Raw genomic sequence first — 16,083 nt, forward strand, 5'->3', positions numbered from 1 at the left:
TGGGCAGTAGACACGGCCGGTGGGTGCCCATGGGCCCGGCTGAGAGGGCAGGACCTGCTGCCACACCGTGCCTGGGGACAGCACTGTGCCAGGAACCTTGCCAAGTCCAGAGCAACCTGACCAGCCGCAGCCCCAGCCCCAGCCTGGGCCTCATCCTGAGGGACACGACCGGCCGGCTGACCAACTCAAGTTTCCGGCAGCAGGTCAACCTGCAGTCCTTGGTTGGGAGACCCCAAGGGACAGCCAAAGACTTTGCGATCCAGCAAAGTAATTTATGCGCCAGGGAGACCCACACAGCTGAGTGTGGACATCTCACCAGTCCCCAACTCTGGTCAGAGCCTCAGGAGAGCTTCTCGCCCCACCTGATGCCCCAGGGAAGCCCCCTACCACGAGGGCCACTGGCTCATCCATCCTCCAATCTGAGGCGGTCCTGGCTGCTGGCCACAGATACCTCTTGCCCAGACATCAAGCTTACTACAGGGCTGGCCCCACTCAAAGGGCCCACATGGTCAGACCCCAGATCCCAGTGTGGCCTGGGGGGCTGGACCTCCAGGCTCGTGGAGGAACCCCTGACCCTGAAAGACCTGGCTGTCCCTGCCCAGATCGCGCCTCGGGCCCCATCCCAAGCTGCCATTCACCAGCTGCTGGTCTGCGTGCAACGCCTGGAGCGCGAGGCAGTGAGGCTCAGGTGCCAGGCATCCCGGGAACCCCCAGGCCCTGTGCGGCAGGAGCTCTGGACCAGAGCTGGCCAGACACTCCCTGTCTGCTCCCGGCCCTGCCAGCCTGTTCTTGATTCCTGGGATGAGAGGAGGAGACACTCCCGAGGCCTCAGGGGAACTTCCGGTTTCCCAGAGACACAGGGGGCCCAGGAGGGTCTCTCAGACTCTCAGGCAAGCAGCAAGCGTGCATCACTGAGGACCACTCTGGAGATGCTGCCTGGGGATGCCCTTGACCCTGAGCAGGTGGTCCTTTCTGCCTGCCCCCTAAGGCAAGGAGAGCAGTGCTCCCCAGGGACTACACACGGCTGGGGGCAGAGGGGGGACCCCCTGCTCCCTCCAGGGGCAGCCAGCAGGGAGGCCAGACTCTGCTTTTCAACCTCATCCAGTTCAGCCCGGGGCATCCTCCCTGGGCAGGAAGGAGGGAACAGGGCCCCAAGGGAGCGGATAAGCAGGGAGAAAGAAAGGTCAACTTCCGGGCCGCCAGACATAGCCTCCACGAGGAGTGCCCTGCAGGTAGGGGCCAGAGGAGTCTGGGAGTTAGGGGACTCTGGGTTGGGGGCTGCCCTCCCTCCCAGGAATTCTCACTCCAAGATGGCTGTCACTACCCTGTCACCCTCCCTCGAAAGGGAGGCCTTGGGCAGGCAGGCTTAGCAGGGGGTATCTAGTCCTGCTTGCTTCTCGGCCTGAGAGTGTGTTGTGTTCTTTTATTTTCCAAGAACAAACCCAGAAACACTGTGAATCTGGAGCCTGAGTTAGGCCGGTGAGGATATGTGCTGTGGTGTGGGGACCGAGGCCATGCTCTGGAAACAGCTCCTGTCCCACTTGCCTGCAGATTCGGGCCTGATGGCCATAAGGCCCGGCTGGCAGATCCTTGCAGAATTTAAGGGGGAGGGAACCTCCCAGGCCCCTAAGGACAGGAACGTGGGGGCTGCTGCTTCCTGGGATCTGAAACTTGTCAGGCTGCCCTGCACTCTTGGCAGTCAAACAGGGCATTCCCCCACCTCCAGGAGCCCTTTTTTATGGGATTTCCAAGGCTAGCCCTCTGCAGAGGAAAGTCCTCCCAGTGTCCCGCCAGCCCTCCTGCCTTGGGGTGGAGCATCACCCTCCATGCTGGAAAGGCAATGTGGGTGGTGCTGAGCCTCCAGCTGCTCTCTGGGGCTGGGGGCCAGGCCCACCCCTGGTCAGCTTCGTCTGTCCCCAGCTGTCAGTGGCTGTCCAGATGTTTCAGAGGATGGTGGCGCTGGGCACAGCGGCAGCGGGCAGTGGCGGCGGCCGTGGCGCTGGGCCGGCGGCAGCTGTTACGCAGGGGTCTGCGAGCACTGCGGTGGGGACTGTGGCTCCGGGAGGCCCAGCTGGATGCGGCATGGGAGCGACACACGCAGGCTCTGCTGGCCCGGACCTTCCAGAAGGTTAGGAACCTCCAGATTGGGGCATGAGGAGGTGACGAAACACCTGTGTGTCTGGGGAGGAGGTTCTCTTGGGAAACAGATTGTTCCCCCTGAGTGATTAGCAGGAGAGCGGGCAGGCATCAGCCCAGACACGTGACTGAACTCTGCTCAAGTTCAAATCCTATTTCCACCACTTTCCTTTCCTCCACATTTTCTCATTGTGTGATCTTGGGGAGGTTACTTGACCTCTCTGTGCCTTAGTCTCTTTAGCTCTGAAATGCACTCACAATAGTACATACCTCTCAAGGTTGTTGTGAGGTTGTGCTGTGCTTATTAGCTCAGTCGTGTCCGACTCTCTGCGATCCCTCGGTCCATGGGAACTCTCCAGGCAAGAATACTGGAGTGGGTTGCTATGCCCTCCTCCAGTGGATCTTCCCATCCCAGGGATGGAACCCAGGCCTCCCGCATTGCAAGTGGATTCTTTACGAGCTGAGCTACCAGGGAAGCCCTGTTGTGAGGTTAAATTAATAAATATAAGGAACTCAGAATCCTGCCTAGCACATAGCAAGCAAATAGCAAACTGCTATTTAAGTGGTTGCTTTTTTTTTTTTTTTAAACTAGGGGCTTCCCTGGTGGCTCAGCAGTAAAGAATCTGCCCCTCAATGCAGGAGATGCAGTTTCAATCCCTGGGTCAGGAAGATCTCTTGGAGAAGGAAATGGCAACCTACTCCAATATTTTTGCCTGGGAAATCCCATGGACAGAGGAACCTGGTGGGCTACAGTCCATGCAGTCAAAAGAGTTGGACGCAACTTAGCGATTAAACAATTTTTTACTAGAGGTTTGCTAGCCAGGACTGGGAGGGCATTTCAGTGTTTGTCCCTCCTTAGGAAAAGTGCTTTGGGAGGGTCTAGCTCCAGGTTTTGTCTCCCAAGGAAAACCCTGCCTCTTGGGCTCCATTTCTCCATCCATTCATCCATCCATTCATTCCCAAAGAGGCAGGGGCATCTAATTGGTTAAGACCACAGTGTCTGACTTTGTCTCTGCCCTTCCCGCTCAGAGCACATTTGAGGCATCAGCCAACGTCCCTCTTCCCCTTCTCTCTTGACCTAGTGGAGACACTTGATTCAGCAGCACAAACAAGGGCAGCCTCACGTCCAGGCTGGGCCAAGACCTCTGTCCTCCGGGGGAGACCAGGACCAAGGCCCCTCAGGAAGGAAGCCTGTGGTGGATGGTGCCTGGAGAAGCAGGTAGTCTGGGACACCCCAGGTTGGTCAGTGTGACCTGGACAGTGCTTGTGGCCTTCCCTTCTTGTCCCCTACTTCCCCTCAAATGTGGACAAGGATTTGTGCAAAAGGATGTCCATCGTGGCGTTATTTATACCTATGAAAACTTCACTATCCAACATCAAGTGAGAAAATTGTTATTTAACCATGTGATAAACATTTGGCAACTGTTCAATATGACATTTATCAAGATTTTAAAAATTCCTCCCCATTCTTTTTTTATTTTTTGTTTCCATATCTTTATTGGTGTTTTTTCCTTTTATAATAATCATAATAGGAATGCATGCTTGATTTGAAAAAACATTGAAGATAGTTGCAAGTATTTCAGTTAATTCAAAAGTTTCATCTCCCTCCTTATATATCTTATCCTCCTTTCTAGAAGTAGCTTTATGGGTGTTTGCATATGGGTATTTTTAATGCTGGGAGAAAAAAAAAGAGGGTTAAAAAACAGTACCTAATGGGCTTCCCTGGTGGCTCAGTGGTGAAGAATCTACCTGCCAATGCAGGAGACATGGGTTCGATCCCTGATCTGGGAAGATGCCACCTGTTGCAGAGCAACTAAGCCTGTGTGCCACAGGTACTGAGCCTCTTCTCTAGAGCCCAGGGAATCGCAACTACTGAGCCCATATGCCACAACATCAAAGCCTGTGTGCTCTACAGCCCGTGCTCCGCAACAAGAGAAGCCACTGCCATGAGAAGCCCGCTCAAATGCAACTAGAGGGTAGTTGCATTTAGTTGCAACTAGAACTTGCCAGAACTAGAAAAGAGCCCATGCAGCAATGAAGACCCAGCACAGCTCCCCCACATCAAAATAGTACCTAAGAAGGAATTCCCCGGCAGTCCAGTGGTTAGGATTCTGTGCTTTAAAAAAAGAAAAAAATTTTTTTTCTATTTATTTTTAATAGGAGGATAATTGCTTTACAATAGTGTGCCAGTTTCTGCCCTACGTCAACATGAATCAGCCATAGGTATACATATGTTTCCTCCCTCTTGAGCCTCCCTCCCCATCCCACCCCTCTAGGTTGTCACAGAGTACCGGGTCTGAGCTCCCTGCATCATATAGCAAACTGAGACATAAGCATTACTGTATGTAAAATAGACAGCCAGTGGGAATTTGCTGCAGGACTCTGTGCTTTCACCGCCAAGGGCCTGGGTTCAGTCCCTGGTTGGGGAGATTCCACAAACTGTGTGGCAACAAAAAGAAAAAATAGTACCCAAATGGGCTTCCCTGATAGTAAAGAATCCACCTGCAATGCAGGAGACCCTGGTTTGATTCCTAGGTTGGGAAGATCTGCTGGAGAAGGGATAGGCTACCCACTCCAGTATTCTTGGGCTTCCCTTGTGGCTCAGCTGGTAAAGAATCCACCTGCAATGCGGGAGACCTGGGTTTGATCGCTGGGTTGGGAAGATTCCCTGGAGAAAGGAAAGGCTACCCACTCCAGTAATTCTGGCCTGGAGAATTCCATGGACTGTATAGTCCATGGGGTTGCAAAGAATCGGACACAACTGAGTGACTTTCACTTCACTTCAGTACCCAAGATATTGTTTTCTATGAATGAAAAATAGTGCATAGAAAAAAGACCAGAAAGAAAAATATTAAAATGTTGCATAACAGTGTGAATTAGTTAACACCACTGAACTGTTCACTTAAAATGGTTATTGTGTTTTAAATATTTATTTTAAAACAATCGTGTTTAGAATATTTACTTAAAATGGTTAAGATGGTAAATTTTATGTGTATTTTAATTACCACTGTTAAAAATAAGTAAGTAAATCTCATTTTCCCCTGTCCCCCCAAAAAAGGTCAAATGGAAATAGTGGTCATTTCTGGGGCAGTGAGGTTTAAGATGCTTATTTTCAGTTCCTCAGTTTTCTGTTCCAACGATGTATTGTTTTTGTTCTTTTTTTCATTTTTAAGATTTTATTTATTTATTTTGGGCTCTGCTGGGTCTTTGTTGCTGTTTGCAGGCTGTCGCTGGTTGCAGGAAGTGGCGGCTACACTTTGTGTGGCGCTCAGGCCTCTCACTGTGGTGGCTTCTCTTGTGGAGCGCAGGCTCTAGGCTCATGGGCTTTAGTAGCTGCGGCTCTCGGGCTCTAGAGCACAGGTTTAGTAGTCGTGTGTACAGGCTTAGTTGCCCCAAGGCACATGGGAGCTTCCCAGACCAGGGATTGATCCCATGTTCCCTGTTGGCAGGTGGATTCTTAACCACTGGATGGACCATCAGGGAAGTCCCATTCTTATTTTTAAACAATTGTGTTTAAAATATTTATTTAAGTAATATTTATTTTAATGCATGTTTGTTGTAAAAAAATCCAAATAGTATTAAAGAGATTACAGCAAAAGCAGAACCCTCCCCACAAATTACTCACATATCAGGAACAGAATGTACTGTCTGGAATAGAACAGGGGGGTGGCTCAGCGCACCTTCGCTCCTGCCAGCAAATGGTCCTTCAGGACTGGGGTGGATGGGTTGGGACTGGGTGCCCTCCCTAGGCCAGGGAGGGCATCAGTTTCTACCTGGGCAACTTCACTCTCAGTCCAGGGAGTTTGAGAGAGGAGGCGGGAGCCCAGCCGATTCTGTTGCATTCTGGGCTGAGGCCAGATGGAGGAGAGAGGGGAGTCCCGATCCTGCAGGCTCTGCAACATCTGGCTGGTGAGAAGTGGGGTTCTGGGGAAAGGGGGAGATGGATCCAGGCAGGGCAGGGCCCGAGTCCCTACACTGGGCACATGGAGCCAGGCAGGGTAGGCCCAGGCCCCCACACTGGGCAGGGCAGGGGGGTTAGGGGCTCCTCAGTGAGTAAGTGAGTGCTTACTGAGTATCTACCCTGGCAACTTCCCAGACAAGATCTCATTTAAGTTTCATGGTGACCTTGGCAAGGCATTGTGCCCATTTCACTGATGGGGAACTGAGGCACAGGGAAATTAAGTGCCCAGCTCAAGGACACATAGTAGGAGAGGGGCACATCCCGCATTTGTGTGCCATGGAAGATGGACACAGGCCAGACAGAAGCTTGTATGTTAGAACTGGGAAGTCCTTAGACATGACTCACTCATGGGGAAACTGAGGCCCAGAGATGGACAGTGACTGACTGGTCCCAGGCCACTCAGCCTGGCATCCCAGGATTCAGTGGTCCCTCCTGGCCCTGTTGCTCCCCTCCACTCACTCTCTCTTCCCGCCTTCTTCCCTCCCTTTAGTCTTCCTCCTGTGGTGCCATCAGAAGGAATGGGCCAGGCAGGAGAAGGGGGTCCAGGGAGAGGCCTCCCAGGCCACGCTGAGGACTCAGAGGATGGGGAGGCCCCCCCACACCTGGCGTTCTCCTGCTGCAGGTGCAGCCTGGGTGGCCCTACTGGACCCTCAGCATCGGAGAGCCTGGCTCTGCAGGTAGGGGGAAGAGAGGATGGGGACCACCTTCCCTGAGGCAGAGGGTGGGATGCAGCTGGGAGAGGCCTTTTAAGTCCATTTTTTACAAAATATCTATTTATTTGGTTTCACTGGGTGTTAGTCGAGGCAAGCAGGATCTTTAGTTGCAGCATGTGGGATCTAGTTCACTGATCAGGGATCAAACCCTGGGCCCCTGCACGGGAGTGTGGAGTCTTAACCACTGGACCACCAGGGAAGCCCCTTAAGTCAGTTCTTGACTCCTGGTGTTGAGAGACCAATGAAAATAAGAAATGAATACATCCACCATTTAGTGAGACACTAAGACCTGCCAGACACCACCCAGGGGCTGGGATTTATTTATGTATGCGTGCGCGGTTGCTAAGTCCTGTCTGATTCTTTGTGACCCCATGAACTACAGTTCATCAGGCTCCTCTGTCCATGGGATTTTCCAGGCAAGTGGAGTGGGTTGCCATTTCCTCCTCCAGGGGATCTTCCTGACTCAGGGATCAAAACACATCTCCTGTGTCTCCTGCATTGGGAGGTGGATTCTTTTTTTTTTAATTGGAGGATAATTACTTTATAATACTGTGATGGTTTTTGCCATACATCAATATGAATCGGCCACAAGTATACATGTGTTCCCCTCATTCTACCCGCCCCGCTCCCTCCTCACCCCATCTCTCCAGGTTGTCCCAGAGCACCAGCTTTGGGTACCCTGCTTCATGCATCAAACTTGCCCTGGTCATCTATTTTATGTATGGCAATGTACATGTTTCAATGCTATCCTCTCAAATCATTCCACCCTTGCCTTCTCCCACTGAGTCCAAAAGTCTGTTCTTTACATCTGTGTCTCCTTTGCTGCCCTGCATGTAGGATCATCAGTACTATCTTTCTAAATTCCATATATATGCATTAATATACAGCATTTGTCTTTCTCTTTCTGACATACTTCATTCTGTATAATAGGCTCCAGGTTCATCCACCTCATTAGAACTGACCCAAATGCATCCCTTTTTATAGCTGAGTAATATTCCATTGTGTATATGTACCATGGATTCTTTACCACTGAGCCACCTGGGAAGCCAGGGATTCAATTATAAGCAGAGCTTAAGGCCCGTGGAACCCATGACTCAGTGCAGGGACAGATAGGAAGGAAATTAACAATCACAAAGGATGTGTGTGTGTGTGAATACCACCCAAGTTAAGTGTTGTGAAGGGAAGGGACACAGAGCTACATGAAGATTTTTTTCCCTGTTAACTATTTTATTATGGGACATTTTTATCTTACATAAAAGTAGGAAAACAGAATAAACAGCTTCAATGTACCCATCAAGAAAATCACCTCCTGAGAAAACTTGTTTCATCTGTACCCTAGCTACTTCCCCCACAAAAACCCCAGGCATCCTGTCATTTCATATGTAAATACCTCCGCAGCATCTCTAAAACAGAGTCTTTTAAACAACAGAACCACCATACCATGGGCTTCCCAGGTGGTGCTAGTGGTGAAGAACCCTCCTGCCAATGCAGGAGACACAAGAGACACCGGTTCGATCCCTGGGTTGGGAAGATCCCCTGGAGGAGGAAATGGCAACTCACTCCAGTACTCTTGCCTGGAGAATCCCATGGACAGAGGAGCCTGGCGGGCTGCAGTCCATGGGGTCAGACAGGACTGAAGCAACTGAGCATGCGCGTACCACCATACCATGATCACACCTGAAATATGAATAATTCCTTAACACCAAGAAATAGCTGGTCAACAGTCAAATTTCCACTTCTACTATGTGTTGTTATCATTTGTTTCAATCGGGATCTAAATAAGGCCCATGTGCTGCCATTGGTTGAGGAATCGTCAAAAGTCTTTTTAGTCTATGGCGTTCCCTCTGAGTTTTTTGTTGTTTTCTTCCTGTCAGTGATCTGTTGAAGAAACCAGGTTGCCTGTCTGATAGTTTCCCACTGTCTGCATTTTGCTGATTGCATCCCCTGATAGAGTTTTCCGTGAGAACTTTTTTTTGGCTGCATGAGTCTTCATTGCTGCGAGGGCTTTCTCTAGTTGTGGTGAGTGGGGGCTACCCTCCAGTTGCAGTGTGCAGGTTTCTCACGCCAGTGGCTTCTCTTGTTGCAGAGCACTGACTCTAGAGGTCACAGACTCAGTAGTTGTGTTGCACAGGTTTAGTTGCCCCATGGCATGTGGGATCTTCCCGGACCAGGGATTGAACCCATGTCCCTGGCATTGGCAGGTGGATTCTTAACCACTGGACCATTAGGGAATTTCTCTGTGAGAACGTCTAACAAAGGGAGCTGACCTCGACCGGAGTTCAGCAGAGATGGGAAGGATGCATGGTTGACTGGTAGAGGGAGAGCAGACAAGAGCTCCAGGCAGAGGGAACAGCATGTTCAAAGGCCTCTGACAGGAGAACATGGAAAATTCAAAGAAGGACGGTCAAGTTGGAACCCTGTTAGTACAGAGTTGGAGGCCAGGGTGGTCTGAGATGAAGTTGGAAATGTGTGCAGTGGTGTTGGGGGGCAGATCATCAGAGAGGGCCTTGTTGGCAGTGGGGACCAGTTGAAATTTTCATCAGAGCAAGGAGACTACTGCTAGAGGATTTTAGTAAGAGAATAAGATGCCTGCAATGCAGAAGACCCAGGTTCCATACCTCAGTCGGGAAGATTTCTGGAGAAGGGAATGGCTACCCACATCAGTATTCTTGCCTGGGAAATCCCATGGACAGGGGAGCCTGATGGGATATAGTCTATCAGGGTCACAAAGAGTCAGATACAATAGAATGACTAACACTTGAAAAATATTTCTCTAGATGTTGAGGTCCTTTAATGGACCAGAACCTGGTGGTCTGGAGTCGATCAATAAGAAAGTAAAGGAGAGAGAAAGAGGCTGATATTCCTTGGTTTACACAGAAAGCCAATAAAGCCCCTGGCACAGGGCTTGCTCTGTTCAAGGAGGCCTCAGGTGCCCTCTCAATGGGGTGAAGGCGCAGAGCGCCTTCTCGAGAGGGTCTTAGAAGCCTGGGCAGAAAAGTGAACTCAGAGAGCCTCTGAGCTCCAGGGATCAGCCTGGAAAAGAGAGAGAGGGAGACAGAGAGAGAAAGCAAGACACGGGGACCAAAGCTCTGATGGAACAAAGGTGTTTTAATCAACATGGTGTGGGCATATATACTGTAGTTATTCTCAGCAAAGATAAAGATTAAAATTCCAGACTTACAAAACATAGGTGATCCATATTAAAGAGAGAGAGAGTTGTAAATAATCACTTTTACCATATGGTTCACAAGAAGGAAGAGGGTACTTATCACCGTATAGAAAAACTAACGAAGGAAATGCCTGGATTCCTCAGCCCCTGGGACAGGCTTGCCTCTCCTCTTAATTCCTGAATATTCAGGAATTAATAAGGAATAGAGAATTCCTGACAGATCCAAAACAGCACACAGGAAGCCTCCTGTTAAATGCTTCCTGACGTCTAGGGACTTCCCTGGGGGTCCAGTGGTTAGGGCTCCACACTTTCACTGCAGGAGGCACAGGTTTGATCCCTGGTTGGGGAACTAAGATCCCACAAGCCTTGAGGCATGGCCAAAAAATAAAAATACAATTTTTTAAAAAAGAAAGAAAAATATTACTCTGGTTATGGTGTAGGCACTGACCAGAGGGGTGGGATGACAGTGGATGTGGGAGGCCAGGTAGGAGGCAGCAAAGAACTGCCAGGCACCCAGAAGTGGTGGTGGTGTGGCCTGAGCAGACGGCATGCCTCACTATCCTTAAAGCAGCCCCATTTTACAGATGAGAAAGCTGAGGCTCAGTGAGGTGAGTGGCTCGCCCAGGGCCTCAGTGGTGTGTCTGGCACATGGCCGGTGGCTGTAGCTGCTGCCACTACGATGAACACCAGCACTTTCTCTTGGCTATCCAGGTGCTTTGGGGCCTGGCAGCGTTTCGTGCAAAGAGGGACCCGGTACCGGGACCATGTGGCCAACTGCCAGGCAGGGACCCTGAGGACGTGCCTGCAGCAGTGGATGCAGATGAAGCAGCTCCGGGCCTCAGATGGGGCGAAGGTGGCCCAGCTGTCCCTTTGTTGGCAGAAGGCAGGTGAGTGAGCGGCTGGCCAAAGGGCTTCCCCTCCCCGCACCCAGCAAACAGCGCCACTTCAGCTCCTTCTGCAGTTGCTCTGGTTGACTTACAGATTCTCAGGATGGGAGGTGATGAGATTGGGAGCTTTCTCAAGGGTGCAGCCTGGCAGACCTGGGAGGGTCCCTGGAGCAGCAGGCCTTGGTGGGCCCCATCCTGGCCACTGTCATGAGCTCCTCTAGAGAAGCCTCGAAGGACTATGTAGCCCCTACTCCTGGGAAGCCCTGAATCTAAGGGGGACGCACAGCCCCTGCACCTCAGACCAAACAGGATCTTTAGGTGTCCTGATGAGGAAGGGTTTGGAGGTGGTGGGAGGGGGCAGTGCCCATGAGGAGAGGGGTCCTCAGGGGCTGAGGCAGTGACCGCCAATGGCTTTGGGAAGAGAGAGGTCACTGATTCCTCTCTTGTCTACTTCTCAGGGAACATGGCTCTCTTCAGCTCAGTCCCTGGAGGGGCCACAGCCCATGGGTTGAGGCTGATGGTTGCGGCCCGGGTGCTGCCTCAGGAGCAAGGCCAGGGCTCCCTGCAAGAAGCCTGCCGGAAGCTGGCCCTCCAGCGGGTGCTGTTGCTCTGGAGGACGCGGCTGTCCCAGCGCCAGCGGGCAGAGTAGGTGACCACAAGCTTGTGACCTGGGATAGGGTCTGGGGTAACCTAGGGTGGGCGTGTGAGCAGTGCTCAGCACACGATGGAGCATTCCATAAGGAACAGGTGGCATCCTGCTCCTTCCTGTGGTCTCAGCCTGGGGCCTGGCACCCTGTGGTGCCCAGCAGGTGTGGGGCTGTGGGAGGTGACCCAGGGACACTGAGACAGTGGCTGAGCAGAGAGCTGGTGGCGGGGGGTGGGGAGGGTGGGCAGGGCGTGCCAGGGGCACAGACATGGAATCCCACCAGGATGGCCGGAACCTGATGGGAGGTTGGTTTAATGCTCAACTCCCTCCTCAGAACCTGAACCCACATCTCACCCATCTCCTAGTTAAGTGGGAAACCATGTCTGTCTCCTCACCAGTGCCTCCCAGTATTTCGCAGGTGCCTGGACTGCCTGTATGCACAGAGTAGATACTCTAAATGAATAAAAGTGAGCCACTTTTCCCTGACCCCAGTTGCCTTACTGGGGCTTCCCTTCAGTGGTTAAGAACCTGCCTGCCAATGCAGGAGATGCAGATTTGATCCGTGGGTTGGGAAGATCCCCTAAAGTAGAAAATGGCAACTCACTCCAGTATTCTTGCCTGGAGAATCCCATGGACAGAGGAACCTGGTGGGCTAGTCCATGGGGCCGAAAAGAGTCGGACACGACTGAACGACCAATACACAGCACAGTTGCCTTATTACACAGCTAGAGAAACTGAGGCTCAGAGGGGTCAAGCACCGTGCTCTAAATCACACTGAATCTTCAGCAAGAAAGTCCCTATAGTGAGACCTTCTTCATGATGCTTTTATACAAGACAGGATGCTGGGATTCAGGGCCCAGGCTGATGGTTGTGGGTGAGGGGGCTGGTGGAGGTTAGGAGGGGTCAGCTTCACTAGTGGGATGTCAGGAGGAATGAAAATTAGCAGCTGCAGGGTTAAGAATTCTGTCCTTAAAAGCTGTACACCTGGCATCCATCAGCCCCACACCCACTTGGTCCACTTGGACCCTCAGTCTCTTTTAATGCTGGAACTCCAGGGAAACTCAACTCACCATGATCCTTCAGAATGTAGCCTTCCCTCTGCCAGGCTGTCCTCTGGCATTTGGGTACCAGGGCACAGTCCATATCTCCCTGCGACATGTCTGGGGTTCCCTGTAGCCTGAGACCAGTGCTAGGATCCCAGGTTTGCCACTGTTTGGCATTTGAGGAAATGACCTTTCCTCAAGCCTCCGTTTCCCTACCTTTGGAACCAAGTGAAGGCAGAAATACTGGTGTGGGCTCTTGAGTCTTGGGTCTGGGGGCCGGGCCCTGGGCCTGACTCCACCCCCCATCAACTGCATGTCCCCCCCACACTGGGAGTGTGGTGAGAATCAAGCAGGTGATCACAGCAGGTAGAGCTGTGCTCTTGGCCTCAGCTGCTCATAAAGGTCACCCTGGGACTTTGGGAAGCCCAGGCAGCACCCAGACCAGTAAAGCAGAATCTTCAGGGGTGGGGCCCCAGTGGATCCCAGTATCTCTTAGAGTCCCAGGTGGTCCCAGTGTGCAGCCAGTCTGGTGGTGCCCAGCTCTGTGCCTTTCCAGCAGCCCCAGCCACAGGTGACGTGTGACCCCGGCACTCCCCTGCCCCCTCCTGTAGCTCTTTCTTCAAGGGCGTGCAGTGGCGGGCACTGCGGCACATCCTGAGGGGCTGGCGCCTGAGAGCACAGGATCCGGGCAGCACCAGGATTGCCTCGGCCCCAGATCCACCACCAGGCCACAGCACACACCGGAGAAGCTCCCGGGACGAGGTGAGGGGCAGAGGGTGGGGAGGAGGACGGGGGAGGAGATGATGGCAAGCCAGGGCACCCAGGACTCCACAACTCCTTCCCCAGGCTTCCAGGGCCCCCGCCCTCCTGGAGATGCTCCAGTTGAGCTTTCTGTGGGCAGCGGGTCAGCGACAGCAGGGGCGATGCCTTCTGCTCTGGCGGGCGCGGGCCCAGCAGTCCCGGGACGCAGCGAGGTGGCACCAGAGCACGCTTCAGAGGCGGTAGGGACCCCTCCCAGGGCAGGGGAGCCATGCTGCCTGCCCACCCTGCCCGCCCCCTCCCCAGCCCTGTGGATTTACTGTTTCCCAGAAATCCTTGCTTTTCCATCTGCGTCTCCCGGGTCTACATCCCAGAGGGCCCCCCTTCACTCCCCAGACTCAGGTACTGCCCTCCTACCCTGCCCTGCTGTGAGACATGAGGGGGAGGGTAGGGATCATGTATGGGAGAGTATTCATCTCTCCCAGAAATTTCATGGCTGTGGTCATCTCAGCTTTGTCCCACACCGGCTGTGTGATCTCGGGCAAGTTGCTTAACCTCTCTGTGCCTCTATCTCCCCATTTGTATGGGGTTCATACTAGGGCTCTCACTGGTGGGCCTCAGTGAGGTAGGGGCACGCACATCCCCTAGCAAGCACAGTACCTAGCATTAGTAAGCACTTAGTTCACAGCGCTGTTCATCACAGCAGTTGGTATCGGGCGTCTGGGGTCCCATTGTATCCTGACCACCTGTCAGCATGACCCTCAGGGTAGCGTTGAAGCCCTCCAGCCCCTAGCAACCCCTCCTCCTCCATAATGGAAATAGGAGAAAGGGTCACCCAAGCCCCTCCTTGCTGCTGAGGGGAGGGGAGGGGAGGGCAGGGCCAGGCTGGCCCAGGGTGGCAGTGACCACCTGAGGGTGGACACTCCTGTTTCCAGCATCCTCCTTGACTGGAGCCACTGGGCAACAGCCCAAGGGGCCCAGAGAGAGCTGGCTGCCCGCTGGGCCTGGGATCGGAGGGGCAGGGCTGCCCTGGGCCTGTGGCGGCAGCGGCTGGTACAGCAGCGGGAGGTGGAGCTGCGGGCCCGGGAACGGGGCCGGAGACTGCAACGACGTGCCCTGGGCCACTGGCACTGCTACTGGCAGAGTGAGTCAGGGGCTGGGACAGGGCACCAGGGGTGAGGGAGGGGCCAAGGTCCGGCAGGGATGTCCAGGATTCAGGTCCTCTAGCACAGACTCCAGTGATGGACTGGGTGACAGATTGGGACCAGGGTGTGGGGGGCGGGGTGTGGTGTGTGTGTGCAGATGCTGTATGCTTGGGTACACACTCCCCACTCTTCCATTCCCTGACTGTATGTACTTTAAACAAGCTACTTAACCTGAGTCTCAGCTTATTCATCCATAAAATGGGGACAGTGGTACCCACCTGCTAGGGTGGTGGTGAGGATTCTATAAGACAATCCACATGAAGTGCTTGGCTCAGAACCCAGCTCCTTGTGGGTGTTACCATCATCATCACCATCTTCATCTGCATCCTCATCATCCTCACCTGGCCTTTAGGAGTCAGGTGGTCCTCAGAGCCCAGCACAGAAAGCAGGGGTCAGTGGGGCCATTTTAGAGGCTTCTCACTCCTCCAATGTCATATCAGTGGGCTGGCAGGTGGGGACTTGGATGTTCAGAAATTTATGTCCTGTCCACTGGGGACAGCAGCTTCCCTGACCCAATTGTTGCCCAGGGATATTGACCCAGTGTTGCCAGACCTTTGTTTTTACAGAAAAGCTGGAAATCTATATTTTTGTGTGAATTCTCCTGATTCCTAAACATCATCAAGAAACTAAAAAAGAACTCTATGAGTTGGTTGGCTTAGTCACCAGTAGAACACCTGTAATGGGAGAATTTTAACCCAGTTAGCCGTTACCGCTTGGGTAGAGGGTTGAGGCTGGCGGAGCAGGGGCCCATGGTTCCCCAAGGCCTAGGCTTGAGGCTGGAATGAGCACTCAGAGGCACCTCAGCATCTCTCTGGCCACAGGACAGGCATTCCTGCAAGAGAAGTGCCAGCGGTGGGTGCAGGCCCGCCTCCAGGGCCTGCGGAGGGCCATGTTCTGGGGCTGGCAGCAGGCGGCAGCTCGCCGGAGACCCGTGGTGGCCAGTCCAGAGCAGCTCCTACTGCAGAGGTGGGTGGGCCTGGGGGTGGGAGTGCGAGGGTCATCCCCACCCCAGAAGCAGCAGGGAGAGCGCCTAGGGATGGGAGGCTGGGTGGCCTCTGCAGCTCAAGAGACAGGCCAGGCTGGAGACCTGGCATCCAGGCAACAGGGGCATGAAGGGAGACCCCAGCCTGGAGTCAAAAACCACCAAGCTTCCATTCTCCATGTTGTTCAGGGGGTGGGGGATAGTAAGCCCCTAACCCCTCCCAATTCCCTGACAAGCCCTGGGTCTCCACCTCCTGGCTGGGTAAGCCCTTTGGTTTCAAAGCTCACAGCTAAGATGGGGGAACCAATTCCTCAAACAGCCACTGGAACATGTGTTCCAACTCCACATCTTGTTTAATGAATCACAGCACAGGAGAATTCCATAGTCAAAGAAGAGAGTGAAATCTGAAACAGAGATGGTCTAGTGACACACATCTACAGATCATAGATGCATGTGGTTTTTAAAAAAATTATCTTTGGCCACACCCCCACAGCCTGTGGGATCCTAGTTCCCCAACTAGGGATTGAACCCAGGGCCCTTGACAATGAAAGCATGGAGATCTAACCACTGGACCACCAGGGA

General features: G+C 53.0%; 1 protein-coding gene across 1 annotated transcript in view; it reads left to right on the forward strand.

The window, feature by feature from the left end:
* C16H1orf167 (chromosome 16 C1orf167 homolog) overlaps positions 1-16,083 on the forward strand; it is a 21,575-nt gene continuing 5,492 nt past the window's right edge. Inside the window, 11 exon segments of the mRNA XM_086344549.1 lie at positions 1-1,232; positions 1,436-1,479; positions 1,921-2,128; positions 3,219-3,355; positions 5,930-6,045; positions 6,588-6,774; positions 10,691-10,866; positions 11,325-11,511; positions 13,167-13,556; positions 14,250-14,458; positions 15,341-15,485. Of these exon segments, the coding sequence (XP_086200675.1) occupies positions 30-1,232; positions 1,436-1,479; positions 1,921-2,128; positions 3,219-3,355; positions 5,930-6,045; positions 6,588-6,774; positions 10,691-10,866; positions 11,325-11,511; positions 13,167-13,556; positions 14,250-14,458; positions 15,341-15,485 (3,002 nt within the window). The 5' untranslated portion in view covers positions 1-29.

This window comes from Bos grunniens, chromosome 16 (genome assembly GCF_055505025.1).
Source record: "Bos grunniens cultivar Pamir isolate PY7600 chromosome 16, Bosgru_T2T1.0, whole genome shotgun sequence".
Taxonomy (NCBI): domain Eukaryota; kingdom Metazoa; phylum Chordata; class Mammalia; order Artiodactyla; family Bovidae; genus Bos; species Bos grunniens.